Genomic DNA, 24,088 nt, shown 5'->3' with positions numbered 1-24,088 from the left:
TCATATTTAGGCATACATGAAATTTAATAAATCGAAATACATTTTACGAATTAATTACTCTATGAGAAATGTTTAAGGACACTTGAATCATCACTCACATCCATTCGAAACGTTAACTGTTATTTTAGAAAATTTTCCTAAAAATCAATTTTCTAATTTATAACTTAAATCATAAGATGCTAAAAGGCCACTTAAATCAACAATGACGAGATGAATTCGTAATAGATAAAATACGCGACTTTGTATTACATACCATAAATTGTAATTAATGTCATGACGCGAAGTATATAGATATAACTTTACAATAATATCGGTAATGTAACGTGTGCAAAAAGTAAATTCTCTCAACTAATAGTATATTCTATTGACATATATATGTAGTCTCATATCGATTGAAAAGTATTTTTGAAAAAAAGTTCTTGTTAATTTTCATAGATAAAAAATAGACGCGAGAACGTTTGAAAATATTATATCATTTTGATATCACATGAGAAAATAATTCGATCTAATTCTCGAATGCGAACGGATGTCCCATTTAAAATTGAAACCATTTAACCCGCTACTACGTATCTGCAATTTGATTGATCAAAAGCAGTTGACGTCATCGGTTATAAGCTCCAGCAATTGGAGGAGAAAAGTTGCGAGCGTCTGCTGTGACAGTCGCATTCAGAAGCGTCCAACGCGGTGATCAGCAGTCTAGGCAATGTCTCTGTCGTCTCAGTCTCAGCTGGATGCAACAGCTGTAGAGAATTTTCGGGAGTATTTGCGAATACCATCGGTCCAACCGAATATTAATTATGGTAAGTGATATTTTAATGACATTTCTAACGGCGTATAAATTTATTAGGGTTTTTTTTTCTTTCTTTCTTTTTTTCTTTCTTTCTTTTTATCGATCACCTTCTTTTGTAAAAGTCAAACCGATCGAGTACGAATCAGAAATGATTTGTAAATTGTGCTAATGTCTCTCTCGCGTGGTGATATCTCTCACTTACTACGTGAATGGGGTCGCTCAACGATGCGTTTCCTCTTGAAGCAAATTGAATTTTTTATTAATCATATGAAGGCACGTATAATGTCGTTTTACTTTTCTATTGATTGATATTCCAACATCGAATTCTAATGAACCATTCTTAACCGGTATTTTTGAATTCGGCGAAACGGCGTAGCGTCTCAGACGCTATCGAGCCATTGTATATGCCCCACCCAATACAGAATTATATTTCTATTTTTATAATTTTCGACCAGAGGATTCCCAGTAAGTCTACGTTATTTTTTCAAATGTCTCTTATATATTTTACTCGTCAAAAGTATCTTTTCAATCACGTGAAAGACTGCACAAGGTAAACTCTTTCATCATTGAGATTCTATGTTATTCAGATGGTTTTTATCTTAATTTTATTATTTGCAATTTATATAACGGTTTTATTTAGGAAGTTACATTATGCAGATAACAGAATATTCTCTCATTCCTCAAATTTTTTATTGGTGCAAGATATATTGTGAATGTATAGTCTGAAGCAACGAATAGCTGGGTAAATTGATCAAAACATAAAATGAATTCAAAATGTAATCTTAATATAAACAGTGATAAGATAATTGTCTGGTATACATTATTTCAGATCAGTCATGGATATTTGTAAATCTTTTTTCAGCTGTCGCTTGTAAGATAACGTTTTTTTATGTGACTTTGTTGACAGTCGGTCAACAGGGAGATTGTTTAAATCTCTTAATAAATAAACAAGTTGAATTAATTACCACAAGAACATTTTTTTTTCATTTAACCAAACACGCACACACACATACATGTACATGTACATATACATGTGTGTGTATATATATATATAATATATATATATGTATATGTATATGTATATGTATATGTATATGTATATGTATATGTATATGAACATATTTTATTACAGATGCTTGTGTTGAATTCTTACGCAATCAGGCAAAGTCTCTTGATTTACCAGTCCAAGTATATCATGTACATCCAGGAAAACCCATTGTGGTTCTCACATGGTTGGGTACGGAACCGAACAAACCAGCCATTCTCTTGAATAGTCATATGGATGTAGTGCCTGTTTTTGAGGTAAGTAATATTAACTGTTAGAAAATATTATGAAATTATAAAGCTCATTAAATTATTGTCCATTTAAATTTGTGAATAAATTATCGCTCAATTTTTTTGCTAATTATTTAAATGCATGTTATAGGATCAGTGGACATATCCACCTTTCAGTGCTCATATGGATGAACAAGGAAACATCTATGCACGTGGCAGCCAAGACATGAAGTGTGTTGGAATACAATATCTGGAAGCTGTAAGACGTATGAAAATGTCTAATCAACGTTTCAAGAGAACAATTCACATTTCCTTTGTACCAGATGAAGAAATAGGCGGTAAACTTGGTATGAAGGAGTTTGTGCACACAAAAGATTTCAAGGCTTTAAATATTGGTTTTGCACTCGACGAAGGGGTTGCTTCTCCTACTGAAACATTCTACATGTTTTATGGTGAAAGATCTATCTGGCACGTAGAAATACATTGTACAGGAATTGCAGGACATGGATCTATAATGTTAGATAATAATTCTGGAGAAAAAATCAGAGTTATAATTGATCGGTTTATGGACTTTAGAGCATCGGAAAAGGAAAAATTAAAAGATACTACCAAATATCAACTTGGCGATGTAACATCAGTGAATCTAACTCAATTGAGGGTATATTTCAACTCTTATTAACATTCTTTTTTGTATTAAATTTTTTTGTATCAACTTTTTTTATATCAATTTTATTTATATCAACTAAATTTCTTTGAAGTAATAGAATATAAATTGTTATTCAATTATTAGCATTGTTTCAATTTGCTTTCAATTTTATAATATTTCAATTGATTTTATATATTTATATATTTATTGCTCAATAAATATTTCTATGTTTACATGTCTATTACATTAGGATTTTTACAATCCGCGTAAGTATTTTATGTATATTGAGTATTCGCATTGATTATTTTCTTTATATTTTTACACATATATTTGTGCTTTTTTTTTGTTTTCCTTTTTATATATTATCTTGCATTTAATTTATATGAGAATTCAGTTACTAATTAAATACATGTTTTTTACAGGGTGGAGTGCAAACAAATGTTATACCAAGCGAATTGACTGCCACATTTGATATAAGACTGGATCCGTCCGTGGATCATGATAAATTTGAAGCTATGATCCAAGAATGGTGCAAAGAAGCCGGAGAAGGTGTGTTTTACACGTTCCAACAAAAAAATCCGAAAGTTGAGAATACCAAATTGGATGATACTAATCCGTTTTGGATCGCATTTAAAAATACCTGCGATAGCTTGGGTATAACTCTACAAATAGGTATTTTTCCAGGTGGAACTGATAGTCGTTATGTAAGATCTGTACGTATAACAATTTTCTTTTTTTATTTTTCAAATATAGAGAGCATATATTTCTAAAAGGAAAAACAAAGAAACTTATTTAATTGTTTTATATATATAGATTGGTATACCAGCAATTTGTTTCTCGCCAATGAATAAAACGAAAATACTTCTTCACGATCACGATGAATATTTGAACAAAGATATATTTTTACATGGAATAGAAATATATATGAAAATAATACCAGCAGTTGCAAATGTTTGAGCGCAATATCGAACGATTCAACGATATGGTGTCATTGAGGTATATCCATAGTATAACCAAAGTGCAATAACAAATTAATATATAATCATACGAATCAATTGTTATGATAAACGAAAGATTTATATATTTTATGATGCGTATCAGAGGAGAAAATCGTTCTATAAGAATAAGAGGAATGAGAAATCAATGAAAACCCATAGCACATAAAAAAAAGCAGACAATGCGAGTAATAATATTCTCATAAGAGGGAGAAGAAAATACAAATAATTGAACAAGATAAATTATAGAGCGATGAAATGAAAATATTGAATAAATTAATATAAAGATAGATCAACGAAAAAGTAATATATATGTATATATAAATCTATATGTATTTGTTCATCCAAGAAGAAGTAGTAGTCGATCTTAATGTAATGTGAAATAATTTATAATATATAAATGTTAATCTTTATACACAGATGAAAAATTGTGAAAATATTACTGGCCATCATAATTTGTCGATGTTATACAAGTTGATCGAAAATATACAAAAGGTATGTTAAAGGAACCGCCCATTGACCTCAGCAGTATCAAAGGATGCCGACTTTATTATCTGTGTAAAATTGCGCAAAAAGTCATCGTCTTATTCCTCCAGATTTATTTGTGCCAGTTTAATTGGATAAAACGATCGGTGATAGTGTCGCGAGTATCCTTTGTTGATCTAGAAGTCGATATATCGGTGCGCACAAATGTGTATTCCCGCCATTGTCGTACGTAGTGGGTTCATTGTTAACCATATGCCAACCATCCCTCTCTAACAAAGTAATAGACTCGTCCATCTTCTTCGACTTTGTCTCAATTATTTTATCAACGTAACGATGAAAATTGTGAATGATATTTCGTGTGATAGTGTTTAAAAATAATAACTTCCTCGGACGGTCCTCGAAATATCAAAATAATTTATTAATCAGGAGTAAGAAGAATTTTTTCTTCGTGCATGGACTCGGCCATTTTCTTGCGGCGGGGAGGGGGAAAATGGAAGAAAAACATGCTGCCACTTCTGTCATTCGTGCCGATCGTTTGGAGATTTTCGTGGGTGTTATCAAGCGAAGGATTTAACATAATCGCTAGGCCGAATGTTCGAGGTCAAAAAAATCTTTGGGAAGTCATAACAAAGTCTAAAAAGATATCTCGCGTAAATTCCTTTGTCAGCCATGTGCAAATGGTGTAGCATTTAAAACATCCTCGCGAACGAAGCGTACCGACCAATGAGTATGGCCTAGGCCGCGTCACGTGACTTTGGCCGGCCAATAGGCGGGACGAGATTTGAAATCGTGCGTGGTCTTTGTTCATGAGCCTACCGTCAACGTTACTTCAGTTCCGTAAAGGGGGCCCTGTGTCGGTGTTCGTTTATACATGGTCGCTGCTGAAAATCGCATAATTTCCAAGTAAATATATGTGTGAAAGTGGTGTTTCGCTGAGTGGACGACGTACTTCGAGGATCGTCGAATATACGGTAAGTGAAGATTCCTGTAATCTCATCCTTGAAGATAGGAGACAAAAAGGAAAATGATTTTGTGTGGCCGGCCCGCCACTGCCGTTGTCGTCGTCGTCGTCGCCGTCGCCGTCGCCGTCGCCACTACCACCGTCGTCGCTGCCGCCGTCGCCGCCGCCACCACTGTCGTCGTCGTGTTCGTCCTCGTCGTCGTTGTCGTCGTCGTCGTTGTCGTCCTCGTCGTCGTTGTCGTGTAGTCGTTTTTGCTTGCGAAGTGTTGTGTGGAAAGCTTTGGATTGTGTCTCGCGTGGCGATATTACAAGATATAAGGAGGAGTCGCCAAATGTGTCTTAGAAAAAGAATCGTGTTTATATTCGATCACGTAGATCTTCAAAAATCCAAATAACAAATACGTCGATTCGTAAACGTTCTTTAAAGCTGATAAACAAATTTTCGCGCTATTTTCTTACGAAATCGAACGAGTTAATTTTATCGGATTTTTTTTTCAGTGATGAATCCCTTCGAATGAATCTTCATCGACCTAAAATATTTTATTATACGGTTGGTGTATTTTTCTTTTTTTTTCGTTTCTCTCTCTGTCTCTTTCTTTTTCTTTTTTCTACCACCCTCTTCCTCCTAAAGTGTAAATAATCTCGAGTAAGCGCGGGCATTTTTGCCGCGCTCTACGAATTCGGCCGTGCCTTTCTTTAGTTACACTCATTGTTATGGCAACCGTTTTATTTACCGTAAACGCAGCGCGACCGAGCAACCGAGAATAAACAATCGTGTCGACCGCCTCCGCCGCCACCGCCACCACCACCACCTTTGTCGCCGCAGCCGCCGCCGTCGTCGTTGTCGTCGCTGCCACCGCCGTCATCGTCCTCGTCGTTACCGTCATCACTACTACCATTACCAACTACACCATCATCATATATTGCGTATATGTATGATCGTACAGACCTGAATGAGTGATTCACAATGTGTAGGAGTGTAAAATTGAGCGGGAAGACGTTAGACCGTCTTCTTAGAAAATGTACGTGCGAATAGGTTTGTTCGATCGTCTTCTTTTCTTCCTCCGTCGATCGTTCTTTCTTTTCAAATGATTCCATACAACTCGCGTCTCACGATATATTATTTCTTATTTTTCTTGGTCACAATTAAAATATTTTCAATTATACTTATCGAATGTACATATACGATGTTTATACAATTCGTATTATTCTCGAGAAAAGCAACGCGCGATCGATAAAAAATGTCGTTCATAATTAAAAAAAAACGAAAGAAAGGAAAAAAAAGGATAGAAATCATTAAATTATGTACATATTTTTTAAAATTTTTTCTCGTAATGTTTTTTTCCTTATATATTTTCCGTCTTAAAGCTAATGGATTTCTATATTATTTTGAAAAAAAAAAAAAAAAAAAAAAAAAAAATGGAAAGAAGAAAAATATATTGCTTCTTCTATTCTATCGTCGAACTGTCGCGAGAGAAGAGTTAAAATATATCATTTGCAATTATTACGAATTACAAAGGAAGTTCTCGTTCCATCGATTAAAACAAAAGGCTGGAGTTTATAGTGGCAGCAGTCGTCCAGACTGCTTTGGAGAAGAAGAGGAAGAGAAGAAGAAGAAAAAGAGGAGTAAAAAGAGGGAGGAGAACGAGGGTGGGGGAGGGAGAGGCTCCTCGTCGTCGTCTCGCGCGCAAATAGATTCATTTTATGCGAGGCAAAGCTTATCGAGCGATCTACTTTACCGTTTGCAACGAGATCTCTCTTAATAATACACTTTTTTTCTTTTTTAAAAATATCTATTAACGTTGTACAACAGTATAAAGTAACAACACAGCAAGGAACAAGGAAAAGAGGAGAAAGAAAGAAAATACATGGATCGATAAATATCTGGATTTTTTTTTTTTCTTTTTTCTTTTCTTTTTTTTTTTTTTTTAAGTATTGTTGCGTAGTATGTTTATGTACGATACTATATATACAAAAGCTACTATAAGGTGTGTGTGTGTGTATATATATATATATATGATAGTTTTTGATAAATTTTAATCTGTCTGATTAGAAAAAATAGAGGAAAAAATGAAAAAGGAGTCGTTATATGTGACTTCTCTTCCGGTTTTTCCACCAATATTTCATTATTTTCGTAAAAATCGTCAGTAACGAGCGCATCGGTGGCGGTAAAGAAGGGGGAGGGTTGCGGGGAAGAGCGAGGGAGACCCTCGAGCACTTTCAACACGCTTACCGCCGCCGGGAAAACTATTGACCGTGGGAACCTTCTGGGAACTCTACCCTCGCCATATGCTCACCGAAGGAAATATCTTAGGGACTCCGACCGAAATCTACTGTCTGACCGTTTCTTTCTCTCTCTCTCTCTCTCTCTCTTTCTTTCGTGTCCTCGAACGATTATTTGTCACTGTGTGCGGATACGCGCGCGCGCTAATCTACCCGTGAAACTTCACCCTTTCCCTTCCTCTTTCTATTCTTTTATTTTATTCTTTTTTGTTTCTTGCGAGGAAACGAAACTGTTAAATCTACTAAGACGACTTCCGGTCCAAGATGGCGGCCAGATTTCTTTTCTTTTCTTGGCTTAAGACAAATCTTACCATTTTTTTTTCTTCTTTCCTCTTTTTTGATATTTATTTTATGTAAATATTGAATGAAAACGAAGAAAGTCATTTCTAAATGTAATTATAAAATCATAAGCACATTAATTTCTTTCTATATACTTCTCGGAGTCATCTTAGAAAGATAAACATTGGGTTGGCCAGCTTTCACGAGACTTTGATAATATACTTCGCAGACAAAGTCTAGTACTAATGGGCCACTTGATAATTTAGAAATCACTCCATTCATTAGGAAATATTTCTTTTTGGTCTTTTAGATCACGATCGATAAAGTTTAGCTCAGTGAAGTTACACCTTCTCAGTATGAAGCAATACGACAAATTAACCTATCGCTTTTGGATCTTTTATTTTCTTATTATAGATCGATCAAAATATGTACTTGCCAATAATATTAACTAGAAATCATAATCGAAAAAATAAAAAATTATATATATACATATACATATACATATACATAAATCGATCTATTTCATATCAAATCTTTGATAGAATTTGAGCAGGAAATTTCCCAAGTTCTCGATTATTCCAATTGCCTTTACTATGTTCGAACCCGTTACACGGTGAAAGCAAAAACTTAACTGAAGTGAGAGAGGACAGGGGCAAATTGATTTCCAACGACTAGTTAGAATGATGTAATCATAGTTTATGGATCTCCATGAGTTAACTTCGATAAGAACTTTATATATGTATTAATTTTAACGACTTTAGGAAAAATAAAGGTAAAAATAACCTAAAAGGAAACCAAAAATAAGAAAATAGATATCTCTCTTTCTCTCTCTCTTTCTTTCTTTTATTATTAATCGAGTCTGTAGTACAGAATTTTTTTATCGATTCGAATGATTATTTTCAATAATCTCATCTAGTCATTTTAAATATTAACGTAGTAGATATACGTTATAATCTCTTCGACTAAAGAGTTCGATCGATTTCATGAATTTCGATATAGTGATCTTACTATGAATAAGAAGCATAGAAAGGAATAAAACGTTAAAGTGGCGTATTAACGCAAAAAAGATGGGCTCTCGAAATATTTGAACGATTTCGTGAAGAGGAAGAGGAAGAGGTTAAAGTAAAAGAGGGATAAAGGGGAAGGTTTGGTGAAACTACACCACCGTAGGCTGGTCGATGCGCATGCGCATTGGGAAGTTGGAGGACGACGTCGGCAGGGTGCAAACGTCGTGTTCTCTCACACTTATACATATATATCTATATATATGTATATGGAAAGAGATATATATATATATATACATATCTACACACGGCGAACATCGAAGCTCGATGTGGAGGGGATAACAGATCGATACTCTGTGAAAACGCGACTTAGAAAGGCGCGGTCGTACGCATCCACGGTTGGTCCATCGCGAAATCCACATATTGTTTTCTCCGTGTATCTCTTGTCATTATTATTATTGTTGTTATTTTCGTTCTTCTTCTTTTTCTTCCTCTTTTTCTTCTTCTTTTTTTCTTTTTCTTCTTTTTCTTATTATTATTACTATTATTTCTTCTTTTTATTATTATTACTATTGATTTTTGTTATTATTGTCACAATCATGGATCGAACTTAATTTTTCCATTACTTTTATTAAAATTTTCAATTAAATTTAAAGTATTATTTATATTTATATATATATATGTATATATTTGTTTACTTTTTTATTTTTTTTATATACATTTATTGAAATTTTAATTATTTCGAAAACAAAAGGAAATAAAAAGAAACATTTTAGCTAAACAATTTCACTAAAATATGCTATGTCAATCATGATTATCCTCGAATAATTATTTAGATAATTTAATGGCAAAAGAGTATTATTAGTCTTCTTTAGAATGATAACATTATACGTGAGATATTCTTTGAAATTTTATAGTCAAGATTTGAAGCAGATTATATTTGTTAGAATTTATTCTCTTCCTTGTAATGGAATGGAAAAGGCTCGGACTTCGTAACGCTGGAAGAGTTCGATGTTAATGAACTCGAGCGTGTTTCATAAGTGGCGCCGTTGTTGAAGATCATTGTGTTCTATACTACTCTAGTCAAACACAAGTATATTTTCTCGTTTTAATCTCGCACGTAAATATATCATTTATATATATATATATATATATATATATATATATATATATATTTTCTGATAAAGAATAAATTAAATATTTAAGGAAACATTTCGTTTGTCTCGAATGAAAGTAGCTTAGAGAATGTATTTGTTCTAACGGTATTAGAGAGCTATTGAACCGAGCCAACAGTCTCATTTCCATGCAAAGTTTTATTGCAGTTAGATATGCTCGTATAGAAAGAAGGATGTAGAATAACCGGTCCGCTTTTGGATAAATAGCATATGCTGTGCTTGAGAGCGGTAAATGAATATGCAGTGTGGGAGCGATAAAGAAAGAATTCGAAGAAATGCATTGTTATTTGAACGAGCCTGTATATACCGTCTCATAGTCACGGTACATTATATCCCTAGAATATTACCAGTGCACTCTTCGCTATTAAAATCGTACTTCTTTTCATTTCTTCTCATTTATTTTCTATTCTTTCCATTTATTTTTTACAATTTCTTTTTTTTTCTCTTTTCTCTTTTTTATTTCTTTTATTTTTTTTCCTTTTACATTTTTATTCGAAATATAAAAATACAACGAGGAGGACCTTATAGAATATTTTGCTGATATATAAGAAAGAAAAGAAATTTTATGCAATATGCGGAAATATATATATATATATATATATATATATATATATATATATATATATTATAGTATACTATATATTATTATACTTATATGTATAGTATAATAATATAGTATAATATATATATATATATATATATATATATATATATATATGTACACACACACACACACACCCGTTTATCATGAAGAACCTGTTTTATGTATACATACAGAAAGACAGAGATAGAAAGAAATGTTAAAAAAAAAAAAACACGCATATTTACTAGTTTTACGTTTACCCATGATTAGAAGCATGCTATCACCGTCTAAAAAAGTTTCGAGCATAAATTTTATCGGCGGAAGTGTATCTATGGTGTCAGATACAAGCATGGGAAAGATCAAGGATTTTTTTTTTCTTTTTTATTTCTTTTTTCTTTTTTCTTTTCACGGTCGGGAAAATGACGTAAATTCCTTTATACAAATCACGTAATAAATACAGGGTGATATAACAAATACAACAAATAGGCCAAATGTTCCTAGATGGTATTAAAGATCAATTATTCTTTTTCGAGATTACTTAGATTTATAGTTTTTTCTTTCTCTTTCTTTATTTTTTTTTTTCTTTTTTTTTCATTAACTCCAAAAGTCTTTCGAAACAAGTAATTGATTTTTAAAATACTCTAGGTAGTTTTACTTGGTACGTATTTACGTATATATCTTTATATATAAGTCGATTATTTTACATAACGACGTGCGATGCACCAAGTAATCCTCTCCTTACTCCCTTTCCTAAAATAGAAAGTAATCGATATATCCTGACATACATTTTCATGGTTGTTACCACCAGTATGCATTTAGATAATGGAAATCGTTTCTTCGTCTAAATGTTATCACGATTAATAATAAAATAATTATACAGGATAACATCGACGAGATCGTACAGAAATTCGTTGAAAATATTGGAAATTTTCTATTTGGTTTCCAAGGCCATTCTTTCCTTTCTTTCCCCCTCTTCCATCCATCCCTCATCCCTTTTCTCAAAAGTTTCATTTCTTACCTGCTCACAATCCATAAGGTTTCCAAGGAAAAAAAACTTTTGAAAAGGAAAGAAAAGGAACGGCAAAATGTACGTCTTTACCTAAGTTTACTATGAATAGAAAGGACATTTACAGTGTTCTTCTTTAATTTCATCCATTTTTCTTTCAGAATTTGTCTCGAGTGTTTTTGCTGTTCATTTTCCTTCACGAATTCTCGACTTTATTTTCTTCTTTTACTTTTTCTTCTTCCTCTTCTTTTTTTTTCTTTTTCTTATGAAACTTTTTCGTCGTGCATCGACTGTCCTTTAGCAGCTGCAACGATATCATCAACATAAGTAAGTGAAACGGGAAGATACAGTTAAGAAAAATAATTGAGGAGAGGGAATAAAATATAGTTATATATATAAAGTAAAGAGAACAAAGAAAATGCATTTTTCATACTAATTATAGATCTTTTCTGTTATTTTTCCGCAACTAGTCCGATATATTTCATTTTTCTACTGATTTTTCATTATTTTTTACTAAAATATATAAATATACAAATTAAATATATATATATGCTTTAATAAATTTTCAATAAAAAATATTTAAAACTCCAATAAGCCAAATAGTTGCAAATAGAAAATAGGAAAATATCTAAATTATTACAAGTGCTTTAACTTCGTCTGTTATTTTATTTATTATTTATAAAAATATTTTCTAATCGTTAATTTCTAATTTTAATTGATATATTCATATAAATATATATAATATATATTTACTATATCGCTTTTCTCAGATCGGCGAAAATGGCATTCGCTTAGAAGAGCAACGCGGCGACGATTCACATTTGGTTCGCTTCATAAGCCTTCTCGTGCTTCGAATGGAACCGGTTCTCGCGATCCACAAAGAAACCCACCTTTCTGCGCGCGCTCGCGCTCACGCAAGGTCCGCTCTCGTCCCTCGGGTGTACGCGGTACCCTCCCTTTCCCTCTCCACCCCTCTCCTTCTCTCTTTTCTTCTCTTCTTTTCTCTTCTCTTCTCCCCATTCGATTTTTACAATAAATTATTTTCCATCCGTCATCGGCATCGCCCGTTTTACTGCCTCGAATGAATATATATATATATATATATATATATATATATATATATATATATATATATATATATTTCATTCTCTTTGTCACATTCACCATCTTCTTTTCCCCCCTTCGTTACATCCGTTCCTATTTTTCTCTCTTTTTCTTTCTTTCTTTGTTACTTTTGTTTTATTTCTCTGCTGTCTGTTTGTGTCTGTCTGTCTGTCTGCCTGCCTGTTTGTTTGTGTCTGCCTTCTGTTGCTACTCTTGTCTCCTCTTCCTCGTTGTTTCTATTTTATCGGAGATAGCATCGAGATTCTGTCATGAACGCTGTGCAAACGTTTCGTCAAGAGACCACCGTGTTGTTGTTCTTGTAGTAGTAATAGTAGTATAGTAGGGAATAGAGAGTAGGGAGTAGTAGTAGAAGCACATCGGTCTCTTCGAGGCTCGTACTTATACGGTTTCGAAAGCATCGTGAAAGGGAAATCTCGTAAATCGTCGAAATATGCTCGTTCAAATTGGCTACTCGCTCGTACGAGCTAATAGCACCTTCCTTCTAATATTTCTACGTTTCTTTCTGTCTTTCTTTTTTCTTTTTTTTTTATATCTATTTTTGTGAAGGACACGATTACTTGTTCTCTCTCTTTTTTTTTTTTTTTATGTATTTTTTTTACATCATTCGCGAAGAAGTTTCTAATTTTCGTTAGTGGAAATAAAATGGCCGCCGTTTTCTCTCGTATACCTGACACCGTAACGTGATCGACGAAAAGTATCAGAAATATATTCAAGTTTGTTGGGACCGTGTCAAAAACACGGTTGTCCTTTTTTTTTTTATTTTTTTTTTATTTTTTTTTTTTTTTTTTTTTTTTTTTTTTTGAATAGCCTCGAACGAACAGGAAGGAACGAACACGCACAAAGAAAGAGAAAAAGAAAGCGAGAGAGAGATAGAAAGATAGATAGAGAAGAGGCCCCTTTATGACCTGTGAAGGATTTCAGGTTGAATAGCTCCCAGGGTCTTTTAGGATCGTCTATCGTTTCGAGTCCCTTCTTGGAACTCGAGCCCTCATAATGTACGCCCGCACTGGCTGCCTGTATATACATATACTATAATGGTAAAATGGAAAGACAACGTCATCTGATCGTTTCACTACGAAGTTAACGAATCAAAGTTGATACTTACGTTCCTATGTATCTTTACATATAACGATTTTGCAAATTATTTGAGAAAAACAAAAAAGAGAGAGAGTGAGAGAGAGAGAGATAGAATGAAAGAGGGAGAGAGAGAGAGAGAAAAGGAACATGTGAGAGCACAGCATTACTATCTTACGCAAATAGATTTCACTTTCTATTTTGTTACATTGTTCGACGAACTATCTATACGTTCCAAGAAAGCAGTAGAAACAACTATGAGGCTTTCGTATATGAGAATTTGACACTGCTGTGACATATAATATATATACTAGGAACAACAGCGGCAAAACAGACATAATTTTTTCTTCAACGTGTCTGCTTTTTCTCATGATGTCCTCTAATTCTGTTGAGTGTCTCTCTCTCTCTCTCTCTCTCTCTCTCTCTCTCTCTCTCTCTCTCTCTCTCTCTCTCTGTCTTTCAAGTATCTTCTTCACTGATTTTTTTTTCCATTTCTTTCTTCTTTTTTTTTAACTACAATGTACTGCTGTTTTTTCTTCATTCTTTTTTCAAATCTAAACTAATGATTATATTTTTCAATATTTATCTTTTTTCTTTCTCTTTTTCTCTTAAAAGATAGGGAAAAAAAGTGCTCTCTGAAGAACTTTCATTACAATGTAATGTTGATTTTTTTTTAAAAGAAAGAAAAAAAGAAAAAAAAACTTTTAATTTTATTTTATACTAACAATTATAAATAATCCAAAGTTTTTCTCTCTCTATTTCGTTTAATGGACAGATTGAAAAAAGAAATGCTATTAAAAAGAACATCATTAAAAAGTAGGAAGATCTTCTTGCGTTCTCTTCAATATATAACAGCCACGGACACTCGATAGTTTTACCTCATCCTATCAGCAGAGTGATTCTATTTAAAGCATTCAATATTAACCAGTCCATACATCCTGAAAAGATCGTATATTAAACTTTGAGTTAGAATCTTCTTATTCGCTAAAGAAAAAAGTTCGATTAAGATTTCTCAACGATCAACAACGATCATAGGGTGGTTTGGTCAGAATGACATTTTTTATGAGTAAGAAAGAACGACTTCTTATAGAAGGGGAACACAAATGGACGCACGCGCGCACACATCACACGCATATCGTATATGTGTGTATATATATGTATAAATATGTATATATATATGAGAAAAAGAACGTGTGCAACTGTAGAAGAATGTACTAAGTATTCGTCGCTTGAGGATAATTATGGACAATCAAGAAAGCTTGTACTTCGGATAGAACATAGCGAGTGGTGCTTATATGACCGTATATCCGACCGTATATATATATATACATATATTTATATATTCCTTGGAATGCAGATGTGAGAATATGAAACGACGACTGTTCATTTTGATACAAACACCAACGGCAACTGCTTACGTCAATTCATCATCGTCGTTCACATATGATCTCTCATCCGTTTATACGATACTTATACTTCAATTTCGACTATAAAAGAGAAAAAAATAACTCAATATTATTATTATTATTATTATTATTATTATTATTATTATTATTATGATTATTATTATTATTATTATTATTATTATTATTATGATTATGATTATGATTATTATTATTGTTATTATTATGTAGTAATAGATACATTATACGAGCTTGTAAATACTGCATCACAATTCTGTTTAGAAACATTTATCTCGCGAAATATGGCGGGAAATTCAGAAAGTTCATTACAACATGGCCTTCTAATCGGCGGGAAATTCAAATTACCGTAACATGAAAAAATCGTTTTATCAAGAGTTAGCAATGATTATAATATGTAAGAATTATGCAAATTATATTTTTGCCCTACACAGGCGCGCGCGCGTACAATACAACAACGATTGTTATTATAATGAGAACATCTCGTAGTATGATGAGCGTTGGTGGGTCTTCGTACGGGATCAATTCTCTCTCTGTCTGTCTGTCTGTCTGTCTCTCTCTCTCTCTCTCTCTCTCTCTCTCTCTATCTCTATCTCTATCTCTATCTCTATCTCTATCTCTGTCTCTATCTCTCTATCTTTCTATTTCTTCAGTCGTGTGTCAGCAATATAATTTGTTTATATATGTGTTACAAGCCTCGTTATATTATCATCGGTCGCACATCATATATACGTACATACGTACGTACAGTTTATACTCGAGCGAACATAACCTCTCTTTCCCTCTCCCGTTTCTTTTTTCTTCTCCTCTCCCTCCCATCTCCCGTGCACACATTAGGCCATACAAAATAATACACGTTCGCGAGGGAATACAGTCACGATCGTGCGGGCAACTCGTAATTCTCTCCCCTTCCCGACCAGCTCTCCCTCTCCGCTTCGTTCCTCTTCTTCTTTTGCCCCCACTCCTTTTCTCTCATTCGTTCTCACTCGAGGGAGAAGGGAAGCGAACCGTAGAACGAGAAAAGAAGGGGGGAGGCTTACTACGAGAGTCCACGCGCGCTCTATAGTAAATCGACTATAATACTATGAGTCAGTCACACCCACAAGTCGCTTGTGGGTTCAAGACCCTCGTGTACGCGCATATATATATATACACAGACAGAAATATAGAGAAAGAAAAAGAGAGGACTCACGTATTACGTCCCAGCCTACGATGAACTAGTAAACGTGTGATGCTAGCGCGCGCGCACATACAGATACACACACACGTACGGATTGCCGCACGCGAGGTCATGCTTACGGACACATAATCGAGGATCTATTAGCCTCGTCTCTCGTGGAATCACTTCGAATATCGAATGGTTCCGTATTGTTTATCTCGATAAGAATTTCTACTTCCGAGTAAAATTGTCGTTGTTGTTTTGTTGTCTCTCATTTGTTGATGTTTTTACTTGACAGAGACTTAAATAATGTAAAATTTAGAAATATATATATATATTTCTAAAAAAGAAAGAGATATATTTCATATATATATATATATATATATATATATATATATATATATATATATATGAAAGATATAGACATATATATAATGCATATATACGTATATATGTATATATACATTAGCGTGATTAGATGATTCTTGCACTGTACTTGGGATCGAATATAGTATTATTTTCTTCTTCGGTCAATGGCTCGAGGAGTGCTTGGCATTTACTCGACTGGTATATATGACAGCCCTTGGAAAACGACGTCGGTAGGAAGATAGAACTTTGTTTTTATATTTCTAATCCCTGATATATCTACCACCATGACGTCTCTTTGAATTTTTCATTGATTTATTTAATTTGACTTGGGCGATTTAAGAAGCTGCAACCAATAGAGATTTGATAATTTTTTTTTTTTCTTTTTATAAACATGTATTTTCTTTTCTTTTCAGTCAGGTGAATGTTGGATACAGAGAGTAGACGCGGTACTGGGCTGGATCAGGGACCATCGAGGGACCCTTGGCTCGCTATGGATTACTACCTGGGCACCGATAGTCTTTCACTTCAGGAAATGCTCGACGTCGACATCAAATGCGAGATCGAAGGGGTAATCGGTGGCCACGCAGATCTTGGCTTCAATTTCGGTGATTTGTCGCCGTTAGAATTGGACGACAATCCGGTTGGATGTGACAACGATCTCAGCGGATGGTTCGGTTCCACCAGTTTGCTCAACGGCAACAGCAATAGCTCTAACAGGTATGAATGATGATGATGATCATGATGACGATGATGATGATGACGATGACGATGATGATCATGATAATAACGATAACGATGACATGATTACGATAAAACACGAAACGAGATCGGTATGAGACGATCCTCGAATCGATCGAAAGGAGACACCACTTCCATTTCCTCACAGAGTTTTTCTTCTTCGTTTTTCTGCAGCAATTTCAATTTCGATTTGAGTGGCGGCGATGCTGCCTCCATTATGGTGAACCCCAATTCGGTAATGCCCCACATGGCCATCCACAGTCCTACACCAAATAGTAACAGACGGCACTTTTCTTTCTCGCCAAAGATAGACGTTAAAGAGGAGAAAATAGACGTTGAGAACGAGGTAGAAAATGACGATGATAACGAGAATGACAACGAGAACGACAATGATAATGATAACGAAAACGAGAATGAAAACGAAAACGATCATGAAAATGATAACGAGAATGATAATGATAATGATAATGATAATGATAATGATAATGATAATGATAATGATAATGACAATGATAATGATAATGAAAATTATAACGAGATCGATACGGAAATCGAACAGTATGAAAATGATATAACGGAAACTGAGGAGGACACCGAGGATGAGCAGGAATTAACGAGGACGATTCCGATTTTAAAAGCAAAGGCGTCTACTACGATACCGGTAAATACTGCCGTTAAAACGATATCACCTCAAATAACGAAGGCTCATTTGTCACCGAAAATCAATACTATATCCGGCATAAGGGTACAAAATTTTAAAGTCCTGCAGAGTCAACCGAATCAACAACAACCGCAGCATGTTAGGAAGCAGATTTACAATAACAACATTCACGTCAGCACGACTTCATCCCCAGCAATCTCAACGATTAATAAAGAATTTGATTTGTCCGATTACGAGGACAAGCTTTATCCGAAGCCTGCGTATTCTTACTCTTGCTTGATCGCAATGGCCTTGAAAAATAGTCAAACGGGCTCCCTGCCGGTTTCAGAAATTTACAACTTTATGTGGTAAGTCACTAACAAAATTTATTTCGTTATATCGTTTTCATTCTTTCTCATTAAAATATATGAAAGCTAACCGTATTATTTTTATAATATATTTAAATGAAAAAAAACTAAGGATAATGGTTAATAGTGCGAACATAGAAAAAAGAATGTTAACAAAAGAGAAAGACTTTCGTTCAACAAACAAAGTCCCAGATCGCTTATTTTCAGCCATTTGGCCGGAAAGACAAGGGTTGGGTACTACCCCTCCCTTCCCCCTCTCCTCCCCTCTCCCCTCTTCTCTTCTCTCCTCGTGTTCGGGGAACGAAGGGAGAAAGTATTGTCTTCTCTCCTTTATTCCCAGGTTATAAGGGGGGAGCTGCCATTTTGTATGGGGCCCTTGGAGCACCAGGTGCATGTCAGGGTACAGTCCCCCTAGAAACTATAGGCGGTACTCTTTGTTTATCCTTTACGATTTTCGTGGACTTACGATTGTTTCAAATAAACTCTTATGTTCCCCTTCCTGAAGCGTATTTTTATATTAAACGTATGAATTGATGTTTTTATTTATAATATTATAAAAGAAATATAATATGTTCTTTTTTCTTTTTCTTTTTTTTTTTCCTTTTTTTTTCATTATCCTGTTGGGGATTTCTTAAAGTAAAATTATTTCTTATGTTTTATTTATAAAAAATTCGCATTAATCTTTTCGTTCATTTTACCAAGCAACATGGCTAAACGTATTTTTAAAACTTTCATATTTATGTTACAGCGAACATTTTCCATATTTTAAAACTGCACCAAATGGTTGGAAGAACTCTGTGAGGCATAATCTTTCGTTGAATAAATGTTTCGAAAAAATTGAGAAACCAGCTGGAAATGGAAACCAAAGAAAAGGCTGTTTGTGGGCAATTAATCCAGCCAAGATAGCGAAAATGGATGAAGAAGTCCAGAAATGGTCAAGGAAGGATCCATTAGCAATTAAGAAGGCGATGATATATCCGGATCATCTAGAATTACTTGAAAGAGGAGAGATGAAGTATGCTGGCAGTGGTGACATGTCGGAAGAAACAGAAAGTTCTGGCGATGAGACTGCAGAAGAAAATGCTGTCTATGATGAATCTATACACAGTCATATCGCAGCTAATTCGGTTACAGATAGTTACGATGAAAGTAGCCAGGATTGCGACGTTGACATAACGGAACAACTTTATGATGAAATTGACATAGAGGATAATAAAGATGCTTTACACATGCAATTAAACATTACTAAACAGGAGGCAATTGAATATGAATTAAGTCCTAGTACAAAAAAGCAGAAAACTCTAACGGGTGCGATACAAGGAAATTACGTATATCAACCAGTAACTACTTCTCGAAGAAAAGCGCCTTTACTATTAAGGGCTGGAACCACAGCAGAATCTTTTCTTAAAATTGAATAAATTTAGATATTATTTAACATATTGAAAAGGATAAATGTATCTATAAGTATTATATACCCATTTTTCAGAGGTTTCGATAAAAACATTTCATGCGCATAGAACAAAATAAAGGAGAAAAATTAAAAGTGCGTCAAATTTTATGCAGTATGACGATCTTATGAGTTGAGTTTAAGATGGATTTCTATATCGTATATCATAATATCCATGAAAAAAGTTCAAAAGCTTTAGTAGAATAATTGATTTATAATTATTATACGTCTTTTGAATTCTTTTCATTGTTAATCGATATAAATGATCTTCGATATAGCACATCATTTTGCTCATAATAATTATTTAATTTTTAATATAATGTAAACTTTATAAGATTATAAAAGTTATAATTTTTATATATATTACGATATGTGTGCATGGAAATACTTTTTTGTCATGCCTCAATTACCAAGTAAAATTGTGAGTAGACGCAATCGCAACAAACAACATCAGTACTATATAGTGTACATATGATGATGAAAAGTATAACAAGCAAAGTGGTATATATCCCACTATATCAGTTTAACATGTTAGCTTTTATATGATCGAAAATATTGAGTTATAGATTTAAAACTTTAGTAATTTATGTAACAAACTTAGTAGTATATATGTCATGCATTTTAGATTGTATAGATAGTATGCGCTCATGAATTAGCGCTATCATAAATATCGTATTTACTTTACACACTGCATTAGTAACTATAATAAGATATATAGTTACATATGAAGATCTTCCAAATTCATTGAATGATTTCACAAACTTCCGTTTAATATTATTGCGAATAGTATATGTACCGATCTTGTTTCTCTGTAATCTCTATACACGTATAGTTCTATCGTTCTAGCACCATAGAAAATTTCAAAATATCTTCTCTAATTTTTGACGTATCCTTCTTATCGTAGTTCTTACTTTTTTTTTTCTTTTTTTTTTTCCTTTTTTCTTTTTGCAAAAATATATGTATTGCTTTGCAATTTTATATGTCTAATAAAAAAAGGTGTATTGAGAAAACAAATAATAACAAACAACATTACGTTTATATTAAAAAACTGTTATATTATATATAACTGAACATTATGGTAAAAAAAAATGAGTTTCGAATGCGGTAATTTATAACGTTTTATCTGTATCATCAGCATTATCATTGTTTATATTTTGTAACTATGACTATATTTGAAACGAAAAAAAAAAAACGAAAAAAAATGTAACATAGATTAATAAGTATTTGGTCATTGTTATGTTGGCCAGACTGATGTATTATACTTTTTATACATTTCTGAGATAAATAATAATTGTAAATGTTTCTGCAATTATATACCTGAAAAAACATAAGATTACGTAGTATCACATTTAGGTAGAGTACAAAGACGACAGCTATGGAATGGTCAGAAAGAAAAAATTTTTTTATAGAATAAGCAGATGGGAATTGTATACCTGATTTGTTTTTAAGTATAACAGTAATCGTATTCTTAGTTTTTATTTAATTGTAGAAAAATGTTCCTTTCTCAACTTAGAACAATATTCAATTGACAACTTGATTATTCGTATAAAAAGTATATAAATTGAGATTTCATAGCTTTTCAGAATATTATTGAAATTTTTATATTGACAATAGATATGGCATATCAGTAATTGATTTTAATATTGTATATACATCTTGCAAGTAATAATGCTAGGTTGTATAACAAAACTACCTTTTTTTTCTTTTTATTTTTTTATTTTTTTTTTTTTTATTTTTTTTTTTTTTTATTTTTTTAATTAATGATATGACAAAGCTCACGTTTATGAGTTTTCCTTAAAAATATTATAATACAACGTACCTAATATTTTGATTTATTAACATTATTTTATTGATATTTTTGCACTAATGTACAAATGTAGGATCAATTAATACAAACTTTGTAAAGTATCTAATCGATAGAATTCTTTTAATTTATTAGAGAAAAATTCTATCCTTTCAGATGTGATTTCTAATTGTCCTATATATTTGCATTATTTACGCTACGGTAAATACTTGATTTGAAAAAATACTTAATTAAAAAGTAATATTATATTCAAAATAAGTTGTATATAATAAGAGCTATCTCTAAATTTATATAACAATAGACGAAATACTGATATACTTGTATTACAACATTTTTAGGAAAATCAAACGTGGTATTATAAATCTATCATGTACTAATACAATAGAAAGCTTGCTTTAAGATGTATAAAGTATGTTTTATGATTAAGAAATGGGACCAATCTTTCAAGTTTGATTTTATCACACAAAGATGTTCTTTTTTGTTTCTCATAAGACAGACTTAGTTGACTCAAAGATACATTTTGTATAGAAAGTATTTGTATTACTGTAAATACTTCTTTTTTTTCTAATAAACATTAATAGATTTTTAATCGTACATTCATGATTTTATTTTTTCAGAAAAATATACATTAAACGATTTCTAATAATTAACAAAGAACTAGCTTATGCATATTTTTCCGTGGATATGTTATGGTATCGATATAAAATCGTCCCTATATATAATTGTGCGAATGATTTTCTGAACGGTTTATTTATTTTTTTCAGCATTGCAATGTCAGTAGAAAATCTCCAAGTAACGTATTAAAGTTATATACACATTAATCTCTATTAAAAGGGTTTTCAGAAGCATAATATAAAGATTTAATCACACTCACGTTAAGAATTTAGGAAATATTGTAATTAAATATAACGATCGATGATTTAATCATTTTTCAGTTCGCAAAATTATATTTGCATAAAAATAATTATTATAAAAAGTATGATAGACAATTATTAGGCCCATTAGGCGATCACGAACAGTGCTATAAAAATGTGTGATATGTACATATGAAACTGAAAAACTTCATCGTACAACATTTTTATAGAATAACATTGTAAATATTTTTTAATATATACGTATGTGTGTTGTTGTATGAAATAATGAGTATCTTAGACAAAGATAAAATAGGGACAAAGGAAAAATACAGTTCATAATATAACAAAAAATATGTTACTATTCTATTTGAAAGTATACTAGTTAAGTGCGTATAAACCATAAAGCACACTTTTTTATCACACAATATGTTTTATGAATTATGTTTGTAGAGAAAAAATAAAACGCAATGCAATATACATACATACGTAAATACAGATTCATGGAAAGAAAAAAATGGAATTAGAAATATAGATTGTCATATTTTATATCTACCGTCCATGAAAAAAAGAAATAAGCAATATGCGATGCACATTAAATATACTGCATTTTCATATTTAAATAAAATTTTAAAAGATACAGAAACGTTGTAAACGAGTTAATAAAAATATAATGTATTCAAAGTGTAAAATATCAAGATATGGAAGTATCTATAGAAATTTCATAATCAGTAGGAACACATTGGTATTTAAACAATTAATATATTTCATTGCATATTTTGTATCTATGACATTGCACTGCCAAAAATGGCCAAATTATGTAAAAATAAAAAAATCAAGAAGATCAATGAAGAATAAAGGAAAGAATTCGAATTCGAATTAGATTTGTAATCAAAATCTTACTACCAATAATTATCTTGATTTCGTTATCATTCAAGTAATAATTATATTTTGATACTTTTCTTTTTTCTTTGCAAAATTAGTCTCAAATGGATCAAAATTTTGATGCAAACGAAGATCTTGATTACATCTCTGTGACAGTACAAAAACTTTGATGCATCATTCTGATTATCGTTCATTTAAATTTGGCGCTTTTTTTTTTCTTTTTTTTTTTAAATAAAAAAAGATAAACGTACATAAATTTGTATGATTGTATATGATTACAAAGTAATAATGATAAAAACGAAGTAACATATTTATTATTATTATTATTATGTGCATAAATAAAAGTGTACTTTGTTTTATGTATTCAAATACGAAAATTGAAGAATATAAATATTCATAGCTTTGAGAATGATTACATTTATGCGATATATAAATATATTGCATAATCGGTTAATTGTTAGTTCATAAGTTAAAATAAACAAGTAGAATAGTTTTTGTACCTGTTTGTAACATTTCTATATAATGTATAATCTAATGTAAAGCTCGCGTAGATTCATACAAGTGACTTAGTGCATATTATTAATAACATGTAAATATCGCAATAAAACTTTGAATAATAAAACAGATGAGAAAAGCAAAAGCGCTTTTGATGAAAAACAATTTTTAATGAGGCATTAAGATGTTTTATTCACTTTGTTTTTGATTTAAAAATAAAATTAAAGAG

The 24,088-nt window shown here is 32.2% G+C and overlaps 2 protein-coding genes and 2 long non-coding RNA genes across 7 annotated transcripts; 3 read left to right on the top strand and 1 right to left on the bottom strand.

The window, feature by feature from the left end:
• The first annotated feature begins 631 nt into the window (after positions 1-631).
• Positions 632-4,215, top strand: LOC124430832 (aminoacylase-1-like). Its single transcript, XM_046977941.1, has 5 exons — positions 632-800; positions 1,923-2,092; positions 2,217-2,723; positions 3,134-3,424; positions 3,525-4,215. The coding sequence occupies exons 1-5, from the start codon at positions 704-706 to the stop codon at positions 3,666-3,668; spliced, it is 1,209 nt and encodes a 402-aa protein (XP_046833897.1). The 5' UTR covers positions 632-703; the 3' UTR covers positions 3,669-4,215.
• On the top strand, positions 807-1,754 carry LOC124430833. The gene is made up of 2 exons (XR_006943861.1): positions 807-1,340; positions 1,431-1,754. It is a non-coding gene; the product is annotated as an uncharacterized LOC124430833 (long non-coding RNA).
• Positions 3,698-5,282, bottom strand: LOC124430834. The gene is made up of 2 exons (XR_006943862.1): positions 5,142-5,282; positions 3,698-5,073 (listed from the first exon to the last, which is right to left on the bottom strand). It is a non-coding gene; the product is annotated as an uncharacterized LOC124430834 (long non-coding RNA).
• On the top strand, positions 5,033-24,004 carry LOC124430831 (MATH and LRR domain-containing protein PFE0570w). Of its 4 annotated transcripts, none has more exons than XM_046977937.1 (4): positions 5,033-5,163; positions 17,045-17,348; positions 17,544-18,377; positions 19,126-24,004. In XM_046977937.1, the coding sequence occupies exons 2-4, from the start codon at positions 17,053-17,055 to the stop codon at positions 19,793-19,795; spliced, it is 1,800 nt and encodes a 599-aa protein (XP_046833893.1). In that variant the 5' UTR covers positions 5,033-5,163; positions 17,045-17,052; the 3' UTR covers positions 19,796-24,004. The 4 variants fall into 4 exon arrangements, with proteins under 4 accessions (XP_046833893.1, XP_046833894.1, XP_046833892.1 ...); XM_046977938.1 differs by lacking the exon at positions 5,033-5,163 and adding an exon at positions 5,568-5,703; XM_046977936.1 differs by lacking the exon at positions 5,033-5,163 and adding an exon at positions 6,041-6,175.
• The last annotated feature ends 84 nt before the right edge of the window (positions 24,005-24,088 follow it).

This window comes from Vespa crabro, chromosome 19, assembly GCF_910589235.1.
Source record: "Vespa crabro chromosome 19, iyVesCrab1.2, whole genome shotgun sequence".
NCBI classification, from domain to species: domain Eukaryota; kingdom Metazoa; phylum Arthropoda; class Insecta; order Hymenoptera; family Vespidae; genus Vespa; species Vespa crabro.
Note: the sequence above shows the minus strand (reverse complement) of the source record. Positions and strands in the feature narration are given on the sequence as shown.